Here is an 11,603-nt window from a genome sequence, read left to right as displayed (position 1 = left end):
CTCCCGAGTGCTGGGATTACAGGCGTGCACTACCACGCCCGGCTGGATTATCTCCTGACAGAAATGAGAAGAGGCTGTGTAGAATTAGAAGAGGTGGCTAGGGATGTTAGAGGTGTAGCTCAGTGGTCAAGCTCTTGTATAGCACACACAAGGCCCTGGGTTTGATCCCTATCATTCAAAAAAAAAAAAAAAGCAGTAGAAGGGTTTGTTTTTCATGACTTTTTAGGGTCTCTTCCAGTCCTTACATACCCTGAGTCACTTTCATCACCTTCTACTTGATCTGCATTATCGATTGAAAAGGAGGTGAAGACTAAGTTTGTAATGATTACAAGTAAATATGAAGTTATTAATGGCTTTTTTTGGCAGTGCTAGGAATGGAACACAAGGCCTCACACATGCTAGGAATCCCTCTGTCACTGCCTGATACTCTCAGCCCATAGTTACTAACCTGAGGGGCTTTTCTGAATGTTTTAATTTATTCTGCTTTTTAACATGCTGGCTAACTCACTTTGAGGAAAGGAAGAAAAGTGATGGGTCATTTTGCTGTGGAAAGCAAAAGGAGCTAAAGAAAGCATTTGACAATTTTGTATGTGTTTGTGGTCATTTGTTTTAGTTCTGTGTCTCCAAAAAGTCGAGATGCAGCTAAAGGCATGATCATTCCTGCAGGTTATTTTTCTTAGGGTCAGTTGGCATATTTTCCTCTCAGTGCGTTTCTAAGGTAACCTTGTGTGTTAGGTAACTGTAGAAAAGGTTTATTTGCTTAAAATTCCTTCCTTTGCATGGTATGAAATTCAAGGGGGAAAACCCCAGATATTAAAAGATGTTATTTCTGATACTGCTTCTGAGAAAAGTGGTTTTTTTTTTTTTTAAAGGAATATGGCATTGGAGAATTTAATTTAATTTAATTTTTGGTTTTTTGAGACAGGGTCTTGCTTTGTAGGCTGGCGTGAACCCACTTCGTAGCCTGGGCTGGACTTGAACTCATGCTGATCCTTTTGCCTCTGCCTCCTGAGTGCTGGGGTTACAGGGGTGTGCCACCATGCCTGGCTTGGAGAATTTTAAAGTTAGTTTAAAAACAGCGGTGCTCTGGCATTAACTTCTTTGAATGGCCTATGCTATTCTTTATTTATTTATTTTTGGCCTATGCTATTCTTTTCCCCCAATTAATATTTTTATTAATCAAGTTTATTTTAATAATGAAGTTTATTAATCAGCAGCAAGTTTTTTTTTTTGAGACAAGGTCTCACTGTGTAGTCCAGGCTGAGCTCTAAACTCATAGTGTATCTCAGGTTGGCCTTGAACTCATGGCAGTCCTCCTGTCTCAACCTCCTGAGTGCTGGGATTATAAGTGTGTGCCACCATACCTGGCTAACAAGGGTTTTAAGAGAACCAAAATACATTTTTTTATACAATATAGGTATACTATTTCTGAGATTTTTTTTTTTTAAATATTTTTAGTTATTTATTTTAAAGAAAGCATAAACATTGTGTGTTAGTGTGGAATGTCAGCAGGCCTACATCCTTTATTCTGTCTTTTGACCCTTCTCCAACATATTTGAGGATTCCTGTTACTGGATACTAAGAACAAACCTCATTTTGACCAAAAACTAGTGAAACAGTGGCTGGTAATCTATCAGTTGCACACTATTTTTGAGAGTACCAAATGAATACATTGAGAACTTTGTAAACTCTGTTTTTAAGGTATATAGGCAGCAAACTATTCCATTTAGTATTTGACTCTTACATTTTAAAAATGTGACATGTAACATTTTTATCAAATCAGATAAACACTTTAATCCTGCATTGCTTTTCAGTTTTTAAAAACCCACTGCCAGTCCTGTTCATACTATTCAGGAAAGAGAGAGTGAAAATCAACAGATGGGGTTACTGTAGCTTACTTTGTCCTGTTACAAGAGCATGTGGGAGAGGTAGGCTGTCTTACGGCTCCTAGTTAAACCTAGGTGTGAATTTCAGAGGCTGTTTACTAGCCGTGTAACTTTGGGCAAATAATGCTGCCTAGACATCAGCTCCTCATTTGTAAATTAGGGATTATGAAGATGCCTGCCATAGCATTGTTCGCAGAGTTAAAGGAGCGGCATGTTGTCTGTGTTAATAAACACTTCGTACTAGCTCTTCTTCCGTACTCTCAGCTAATGATTATAATATTTGAATAAACTTGGGGTTGGGGTGTTGCTCTGTGGTCGAGTGTGTGCTTAGTGTGTTCAAGGCCCTGGGCTCAATCCAAAGCACACATACGTGTCCATTAACCTAATGGAAATAAAGAATCTGCCTTATTTCTTTTCTTGTTGCAGTTTTTTTCCCTCTTGTTTTTCAGTCTGGCTGGTACTTTAGCCCCAAGTTTAAGAAAATGATCAGTTTAATTCTTTTTATAAAATGAGTTATAGTTATTAATTAGCTTGCTCTGTTATGTTTAATTCTTGTTTCTTTTCTTTGTATAAAGCTGGAACTGATGTAAATGTGATCATGCTTCAGGAATCCCAAGCTCATGATATGTGTGCCAGCAAGCAGTTCTGTTATGAAAACTCTCTTACCCCAAAGTGGCATGATATATGGACACGGATACAGGTAATAATGTGGAAGCCCCATGGATGTCTCAGCTCCTTTGTGTAGCCTTACAGTACTGTGATCCTGAGGTAATCTTCCTTCTTTTCCCGAAGAAAGTGCTTCCTTCTCATTCCAGTCTCCCTTTTGTAGCATGGACACAGTCAAACATACACATACGTGTGCACACTCACAGTTCTGTTCAGGACCTTTTGCCTTCTTTGGACTGGAAGTTGTGGTGTGCCTATCAGGGTATAAACTCTTGTTTTGCTGCTGCTACTGCTCCTTCTTTTGGTAGTAATTAGGATTGAATCCAGGGCCTTCAGAATAAACTGCATATCTAGTCCTTTTATTTATTTTTATTTTTTTGGTACTGGGAATTGGACTCACGACCTCACACTTGCCAGGCAGGCACTATGCCACTGAGCTAAATCCCTAGCCCTCTAGTCCTTTTAATATTTGCTAAGTTGCTAAATTGCCCAGGGGCTGTGCTCAAACTTGTGACCCTTCCCTCAACCTCCCAGCATACTGGGATTAAAGTTGTGTGTCACCATGCCTAGTACTTTGCTGCTTTTATTCTGTTTTGATTCTACATGAGATAGTTCATAAACTCCCGAGCTGAAATTTCCCCTTGGTAGAATGATATCTGTCTCATTTATTTAATAACATTGTTAAGTCACCTGGTAAGCAAGAGTGGCTGTAATTGTGATTGAACAAAATGAGCCCTTTTGGAAATGTAACTGCTCCTATAAGTATGGTTACAGATAAGGGTATTTGTTGTTCATATCAAAACCTAAGAGTGGGCTTATGATTTTTTTAAATTATTGTTTTTTATTGTCTGGTATAAAAATCATATTCTGTCTGGGATACATTATAACAACATTTACCTATAATCAGTGGTTTGTGACAATGGGTTGAACTTCCCAGCCTGTCATTATGGGAAACATGTTGTTTTCTGGGGCTATTTATGACTGACAATTTTCTTAATAGTCTAGGCCCTTGCATTGTATGGTTTCTCAGAAATAGCTGTATTGATAACTCTTTCAGCTTGGGAGTCTTTCCCTGCCTATGTTCCGGCCTAATCATAGATTCAAATCATGTTAACAAGAACACACTAACAGCTGCCTCTGTGCCATGTGCAGTATTATTTGTCCAATTATGATTTAGCTACAACATATATATATTTCTGAGAAGCCTTGTGGAATACTGGCATCCTTACTGATTCAGCTATTTACTTTAAGGGTTTTTTAAAAATTACATTTGTGAACAGTTTAAATTCCTACTTATTTTTCTTACTCTGATTTTACTTGTGTTGCAGATCCGGGTAAATAGTTCCAGATTGGTTCGAGTCACCCAGGTGGACAATGAGGAGAAACTGAAGGAGCTAGAGCAGTTTAGTATCTGGAACTTTTTTTCCTCCTTTTTAAAAGAGAAATTGAATGACACCTATGTTAACGTGGGTCTGTACAGCACAAAAACCTGCCTCAAAGTTGAGATTATAGAGAACGACACCAAGTACAGTGTCATTGTGACCCGGAGTAAGTCTCATCTCTGTGTTTCTGATGGATGCTATAGTGAGTAGGGACTGAGTTCTGGAGGGTGTAATTGGTGAGACACAGAAGTCAGCCCAGGACAGCGGTTCTGATTATAACCCAGAGTTCACCATGGTGCTAGTTTATAGTGACTCCATCCCACGTCAGACTCTAGGCCTAGAAATCAGACTTCACCCCTGCCATTCCAGCAACTCCTCGCCTAGAGTTGTGAGGGCTGCCCCGCTCCTAGCAGCGCCTGTGGCCTGAAGCTGATAACACCTAGTATTCTCAGAGTAAGCGGATAGTTGTGTTCATGCCTTCCGAACACTTCTAAACAAAAGGCAGCTGCCCTGCCGTGTAAGACCTGCATTTCAAGACATGAATGGCTAAACAATAAAAACCGAGGAAAGCTAAAATTGAATATTAGTAATTCACAAGTACAAAATACTTGTGGAGCCATCAGTAAAGCTGAAGATGACTGCAGTTTAAGTTTGGATTGAGTGGAACTAGTTTTTCCTTCTCTGAGGGTGTCTGAGCGTGTAGTTTCTGTTGAATTCTCTCTGACTTGGTTTCTTCGTGGTTATTCCCCAGGTCCTAGGAGTCGTAGATACGTGAGTAGTAGACTTGTGGCTACGCCCTCCCATTTGTCCTACAGTTCCATAGTTGTGTAGGGTTGGCCTGTGTTTTATGTTTTTTTCTGTATTTACTGACTCCTCGTGCTCCTGTCAGTTGGCCTGTCCTAAGCAGAACTCCAAATGTAAAAGATACCAGAGTCTAGAGGCCTTTGCTTGGCTTCACTGGTCCTGGGTGAGATGTGTTTGGTGTGTAGACTTTTCCAGTAGGGCTGTGCAGTGTAGCACAGGAAAGAAAGTAGTATTGTTAGGCAAGAAAAGCAGTCAGAAAACAACATGAGGTCCTGACCCAAAGTTCTAGGCAAATCTGAATTCCCTGCCAGCGAGAGACTTGGCTTGAAAGCCAGAGTGGTAGAGACCCCTTGTGGACAGTTGCAGGAATTTTTTTTTTTGTCTTCTTGAGACGGTCTCCCTATGCAGTTCAGGCTGGCCTTGAGCTCACTTTGTAGCCCAGGCTGGTCTCGAACTCGCAACAATCCTCCTGCCTCAGCCTCCCAAGTGCTGGGATTATAGGCGTTGGCCACCATGCCTGGCAAGTTGTATGAATTGTTGATGGCACTGTGTAGCTCGTTCCAAAGTGAAGCTTAGAACACAGGTAGCCAAAATAAAAATAATATCTTCAGGTAAGTACTGGTTAGTCAGAGACCTAGTTATACTTTCTCTTTGGAAGGGTGCCCAGGCTTTGGGTTGAATTTGCTTTTTTTAGTGTACCCAGCCAATAGGCCAAAATTGCTTTTTATTCTATAATGCCTTAAACTGTTTGTTTCCCCTATTAAGCAAAAATCTTTCTTTACTTCAGGATTTGACCCCAAACTCTTCCTCATTTTCTTCCTTGGACTTATACTGTTTTTTTGTGGAGACTTGCTGAGCAGGTAGGTTCCATGGCTAGTGTGTACAATATCCATACCCATGCATAGTGCCTTATCATAAAGACTATAGGTACTGCCATTCCCACTCCTAGACCTTTACAGCTTGGATATTGTCTGCTGGGATATTTTAAAAAATACATTAATATGTATTATAATTTGTTTTTCTTTTTTCCAATTTGAATAATATTGTTCATAAATTCCCTTAGTTGGGCGTGGTGGTGCAAATCTGTAATCCCAGCACTCTGGAGGCTGAGGCAGGAGGATCGTTGTGAGTTTGCGACCAGCCTGGGCTACAGAGTGAGCTCAAGGCCAGCCTGAACTGTGTAGCGAGACCCTGTCTCAAAAAGACACCCGCCCAAAAAAGAAATTTCCCTTATTAGGTAGTCGTCGTAAGGTTAACTGGATTTAGCTAGTGTACTGTGCAGTTGGCCATCACCACTCTTTGTACTGTTAAAAGTAATGTGTCACTGCAGAGACTGATGGAGTATAGTTAATGCCAGGTATGTAAGGAGATAAACATCACTGTTCATTTCTTTCCTTTAGGAGCCTTTTAGTGAAAATAGATGAAACTGACATGTACAAATATAAAGAAAACATGTCACTAACTAAGCAAACATTGGGTGACGGTAGGATTAGCGCTGTGCAAGGAAAAGGCATAGTTGAGTGAATGAACGGTTAGCAACTGGAACTTGAGGTGGGGTTCGAGGAAGCTCTTGTACTGGAGGTTCTGAGAGAAACTCAGTAGGGGAGGGCTCATGGGCGGAAAGCCTGGAATGGAAGTGGAATTGCTGTAAGAGACTCATGAAAGATCAGTCTATTCTTCTGGTTAAGCAGTTCAGTTCAGTCTCCACTCTCTACGTGAGGAGTATTCTTGCTTCTCGGAGAAGCTGAGCAGTTCCTTAGAAGAAATATTCTTATTAAAACTCGGGTTGGAGCTTGGCATGGGGTACATCCTGTAATCCCATTTCTCTGGGAGGCTGAGGCAAGAGGATTACAAGTTTGAGGCCAATCCAGGCAGTTTAGTGATTAGTGAGATCCTGTCTCAAAATTAAAAAGCCAAACAAAACAAAAAGCTACAAAACAAAAAACAGTTGGGTTGGGAGAGAGATTAGGGATGGAAGTGGGTTTATGCTTGGGATCCACTTGAGGGAACCTAATTGATACACTTTTTATAATCTGGCAACAACTACATTGCATTAGTTTCTGCAGTTCTGTTCTCTGAACTCAAGTTTTTGGCAAGTATCTGCCCTAACTTGTACCTTTAAGAAAATCTTGAGCGAAATACAAGATAGATACAGTAGTGTGGAACAGAGAGATAGATCTTTTGCAAATGGGAAGGGAATCGAGATGAAGGAGGGGGAGGGGAAAGGGAAGTAATAATTAAGATATGTACATTACATATACCAACTCCCCATGGATGAATGTAATCACGTACTATAAACGAGGACTAATAAAAATGGTTAAAAAATCCTTTGGCTAGGTTAGTTGTCCTAGTTTCAGCTGTGTATGAAGTATATACCTATAGTCATAAAATAAATTTTCTGTCTGCAGGAGTCAGGTTTTCTATTATTCCACTGGGATGAGTGTGGGAATTGTGGCTTCTCTCCTAATCATCATTTTTATACTGTCCAAGTTTATGCCGAAGGTAAGTGGCAGGATCCTCTTATGCAGTTAGATGAACTTGGGTATTCTTAGAACACTGACAGTTTGCACTGATGGCTGAGGAGTGAATGCCCTACTGTTTTATTGATTCTGAAAGCTACTTTCCATGATGAAACTGGAACCTGACTGCATACAAACTTTTTAAAGTCCTGTGTTCAGCAGAGATTAAAGTCAAACTTTTCTAATTGCATAATCAGGTTTTAAGGTTGTTTAGCATCTCATTTTTCCAGTGTTCCTTACAAATTGTACCTTTTTAGATAAAAAGGATGTCATTTTAAAGATTTGCATTTTGAATAGGTTAAATTTTAAGAAAAATCATAATTCCATTTTGCTGCTTTTTTGTATGGAAAATCTTGTAACTTTTTGCTTTCACTTCTACTCTGTTTTAGAAAAGCCCCATTTATGTCATCCTGGTGGGAGGCTGGTCCTTTTCTCTGTACCTTATTCAGCTGGTTTTTAAGAACTTACAGGAGATCTGGAAGTGTTACTGGCAGTATCTTTTAAGTAAGTGTTATCAGTTTTGTTTTCTATTTTGCAAATTACAGTCTGTCTTAATTTGATCGTGAAAAGATGTTGCCTGCTTACAAGGAGTTAATAATTTATGATATTTGATTAACTAGTAAAAGTCAGTTTTCCATTTATTTCTAACACCATTACTTTATTTAAATTAAAATGCTGCTACTAAGGAGAAGACTTTAATTTGTTGGTATTTATAAAAGAATTTCTCTTTACATAATAAGCATCTTTCTGAAAAGCTATATATTGACTGTTAATCATACTTTAAATACACTTGAGAACCTTTAGAAGTAAAAGATTGTAGTGAATCTTATCTGCACAGTAAGATTCTTTGATCATAAGAATAAAAACCCTGGGTATATTATTTGAGAAGTGATCTCAAAGAATCTCTATTTCATAAAATAGACATTTAGAAATCTCTATTTCTAAAAATAGACTGTTTCAGAATTATTCAACAATGCTCTATTTGAATCAAATAAGTTTCTGATAACAGAAAGGTTAGAAATATATATGTGTGTTCATACATGTGTATATTTGTACATACATATACACATTTTTCCTAATGATGAAAAATATGAATAATTGAGTAAACAACTTGTCCAATTTCTTGGTTCAACAGATACTATATAGAGGATTTACTACTATTCCCTAAACAGATTATTTATTACTTTATCTATATCTATGCTAGACATAGGTAAAAAGAATGTCTTGTGATAACTCTTCCATAGGCTACATCGTCACGGTTGGATTCATGAGTTTTGCAGTGTGTTACAAATACGGGCCCTTGGAGAATGAACGAAGTATCAACTTGCTGACTTGGACCTTGCAGCTGATGGGCTTGGGTTTCATGTATTCTGGCATCCAGATACCACGCATTGCCCTTGGCGTTGTCGTCATTGCGCTGTGTACTAAGAATCTGGAGTACCCTATTCAGTGGCTGTACATCACCTACAGGTGACTGAAAGGCAATATATCTGTGCTGATATGTTCAATGTGAGATGCAGTTTACAGCAAACGGATGCAGAGGTGTGGCCCTGGGATCCTCTTTGTTAATGGGAAATTAGTGTTATGCTTCTGCCTTTTTTCTTTCCAATTTTTTTAGATACTGTAGGCTTTTTACAATTTTTAGTCTAGTCATTATATAAAAGTGTCATGTGTTTTTGTTACCACTGGGTGGTGCACATTATATTTTATACCATAGGCCTCAGGTTTGCTGGTTCAAGATTATTTATTTATTTATTTATTTTGAGAGAGTCTGGCTGTGCAGTTCAGGCTGGCTTTGAGCTCACTTTGTAACCCAGGCTGGCCTCGAAATCACAGTGATCCTCCTGCCTCACCCTGCTGAGTGCTGGGCTTACAGGCGTGCGCCACCATGTCTGGCTGGTTCAATATTATTTAATCCTAGTTCTCAGATTGCTTTGGAAGTCCTACTCTTCTTTTAAGATGTAATTCATAGCATGTTATCACTTTGCATATTGAGTATGGAATGGTCATGGATTCTGAGATTGTTAATAGTTGTTCTGTTGCAGGTAGTCAAAGTAATACCTTCAGTTTGAGGAACCAAGTCAATGGACTACAGTATTATAAGACTGTTTTCTTGTCATTTTTCCATTTATTGGAAAATAAATATTTTATTTATCATTTATTGGAAAATAAGTGACTTTATTCACATTAGCACACAATATTGACTACTTTTACTTCACTACAAGGCATCCATTTGTAACTAAAGATTTCTGTGGGATAAAGATGGGAGTGAAAACCCTGTAGCATTCAGACTGGCTGCTGTGTACTTGGTCCACTGAGTGGAGCTAGAGATGAGGATGGATATAGATTACTGATTAATGATTCATGATGTTATTTTGGTGAGCACAGAAAGATGTGTAAGGCAAGAGAAAAGCCTGCTCCCCCTCGTCTTCTGACAGAAGAAGAGTATCGGATACAAGGAGAGGTAGAGACCCGAAAGGCTTTAGAAGAGCTCCGAACATTCTGTAACAGTCCAGACTGCTCTCCTTGGAAGACCATTTCTCGGATCCAGTTTCCAAAAAGGTAAACTTTTGGCCAGATAAACCAAGTATCAGTCAGGGTCACCGTGACCTTGAGTTCTAACAGAGACCAAACTTCTAGATAACCTTGTATTTATGGCCCTGGTTTACTGTCACCCTAGGAGTGGTCAAGAGAAGGCCATGGATAGCATATATCAAGCAGTTGCCCAATTCCTGCTTCCCCAAGGAACTATCTGCTCTAGCTTTTATTGAAACATCATATTAAGTTAGCCTTCTCTGCAAGTTGTACATTGCTCTCTGAGTGGGATTTTCTTTTTTGCTTTTTAGTTGGTAAAATGAGTATGTGAAGATTCAATTTGGAATCCTGACAGCATAAAGTTTATAGGGCTATAAACACAAATAACTGTAATACCCTTGATCTTCTCTTATCAGGAATATGATGACTCAAGGAACCTTAGCATTTTCATAACTAAAAAGGGCAAGCTAGTGCTTATTAAGCTAGATGGAGCTGCAGGAAATGTTGGCCTATGATCCCAGCCTTTCTTTTTTCCCCATTTTCTGGCTTTAGTCTGTGTAACTGCCAAAGTAGGGACAAGAAGATTGGCTTGACTCAATAAAATTAGCACTGTGAGCATATCAAGCATTTTAGTTTTTTCTTATTTTGAAAGACAGTTGGAAGGGTAGAAGACACATTGCTAATGAATGTTACCTTCTGTTTTCCAGATTTGCTGACTTTATGGAAGGCTCTTTCCACCTCACACCAAATGAAGTTTCTGTCCATGAGCAGGAGTATGGATTAGGGAGCATTATTGCCCTGGATGAGGAAGTATCCTCTGAGGAGGAAGATTCAGATTCTGTCTACCCCACTGCGGCACAAAACAACCTCCTGCTGTAGAGGCTAGTCTTCCTTTCCTGTAGGATGGCTTGGTGCCTTGGTGGTCCATGTTGTAACCGGAAGGCAGAGGGATAATGCAGAGATTCTCCCACTGAAATGAGAGGCTTGTGTAGACCTCCCTCTGGGAGTGGCCTTGATGGTCTCTGGGATCGCTGAGGGAGGAGAATGGGTGAAGCAGAGAGTGCTGTGGTACTTCACTTCCCACGGGTTAAGCTATCAGCCCGTTTTTCTGTTACCAAGCAACTGGATGTCCACTACCCACATGGCATTTTACTCCTCTTGAAAGTTGATTCAGTCATGACTTCTGTCACCATGGCCGGCACTCCAGAGTGAGAAGTGGAACTGCAGTAACGCTTTCAGACCATAGGCTGCATCTGCCCCAGAGAAACCCACAAATCTTTCACTTCAGCTTTTATTTTGTGACTTTAGAATAATCCTTTATTTAACTGTTTTTGGGGAATATTTTTTTTTTTTTTTTCTTTTTGAGACAGGGTCTTACCATGTGGTGCAGACTAGCTTTGAACTTGCTGATACAGCCCAGGCTGGCTTCAAACTCATGGTGATTCCCCTGCCTCAGCCTCCTGAGTGCTGAGATTACAGGCTTGAGCCACCACCCCTGGCCGGTCTTGTTTTTTTAAAAGAAACGTATTTTTAGAAACTTAAAAAACTCATGTTCCAGAACAAGGAGGTGCTCCAGGGTGACAAGGCCTTTTGGTCCTTAGATAGTTATTAGTGTAAATTATCCATTAAAGCCCCAGGAGCTGTTGTGTTGAACTTTGAATTAATTCTCACATATATGATATTCTGAGTCCTATTTCCTTTGAGGAATGTACCTGTAGGCTCTTCTGTATGTGAGGCCCCTTGGGCTTTTTATTATATTCCACATTTAATTCTGTCTTAAAAATACATTTGCACTTTCCTTACTCCTCCTT

The 11,603-nt window shown here is 39.6% G+C and overlaps 1 protein-coding gene across 3 annotated transcripts in view; it reads left to right on the top strand.

Moving 5' to 3' along the window:
• The window catches only part of Nemp1 (nuclear envelope integral membrane protein 1), a 15,298-nt gene extending 4,137 nt beyond the window's left edge, over positions 1–11,161 (top strand). For 2 of the 3 annotated variants that reach the window (XM_005397340.2, XM_005397341.2), the window contains exons 2-9: positions 2,462–2,586; positions 3,881–4,100; positions 5,526–5,598; positions 7,147–7,240; positions 7,647–7,761; positions 8,502–8,727; positions 9,646–9,819; positions 10,500–11,161. In XM_005397340.2, the coding sequence (XP_005397397.1) occupies positions 2,462–2,586; positions 3,881–4,100; positions 5,526–5,598; positions 7,147–7,240; positions 7,647–7,761; positions 8,502–8,727; positions 9,646–9,819; positions 10,500–10,671 (1,199 nt within the window). In that variant the 3' untranslated portion in view covers positions 10,672–11,161. The remainder of the gene's footprint in view (positions 1–2,461; positions 2,587–3,880; positions 4,101–5,525; positions 5,599–7,146; positions 7,241–7,646; positions 7,762–8,501; positions 8,728–9,645; positions 9,820–10,499) is intronic. The other variant, XM_005397342.2, reaches the window with a different exon arrangement.
• Positions 11,162–11,603: the final 442 nt, after the last annotated feature.

Source organism: Chinchilla lanigera, unplaced genomic scaffold, assembly GCF_000276665.1.
Source record: "Chinchilla lanigera isolate Chin_1 unplaced genomic scaffold, ChiLan1.0 scaffold00057, whole genome shotgun sequence".
Lineage (NCBI taxonomy): Eukaryota > Metazoa > Chordata > Mammalia > Rodentia > Chinchillidae > Chinchilla > Chinchilla lanigera.
This window is presented reverse-complemented; position numbering and strand designations above follow the sequence as displayed.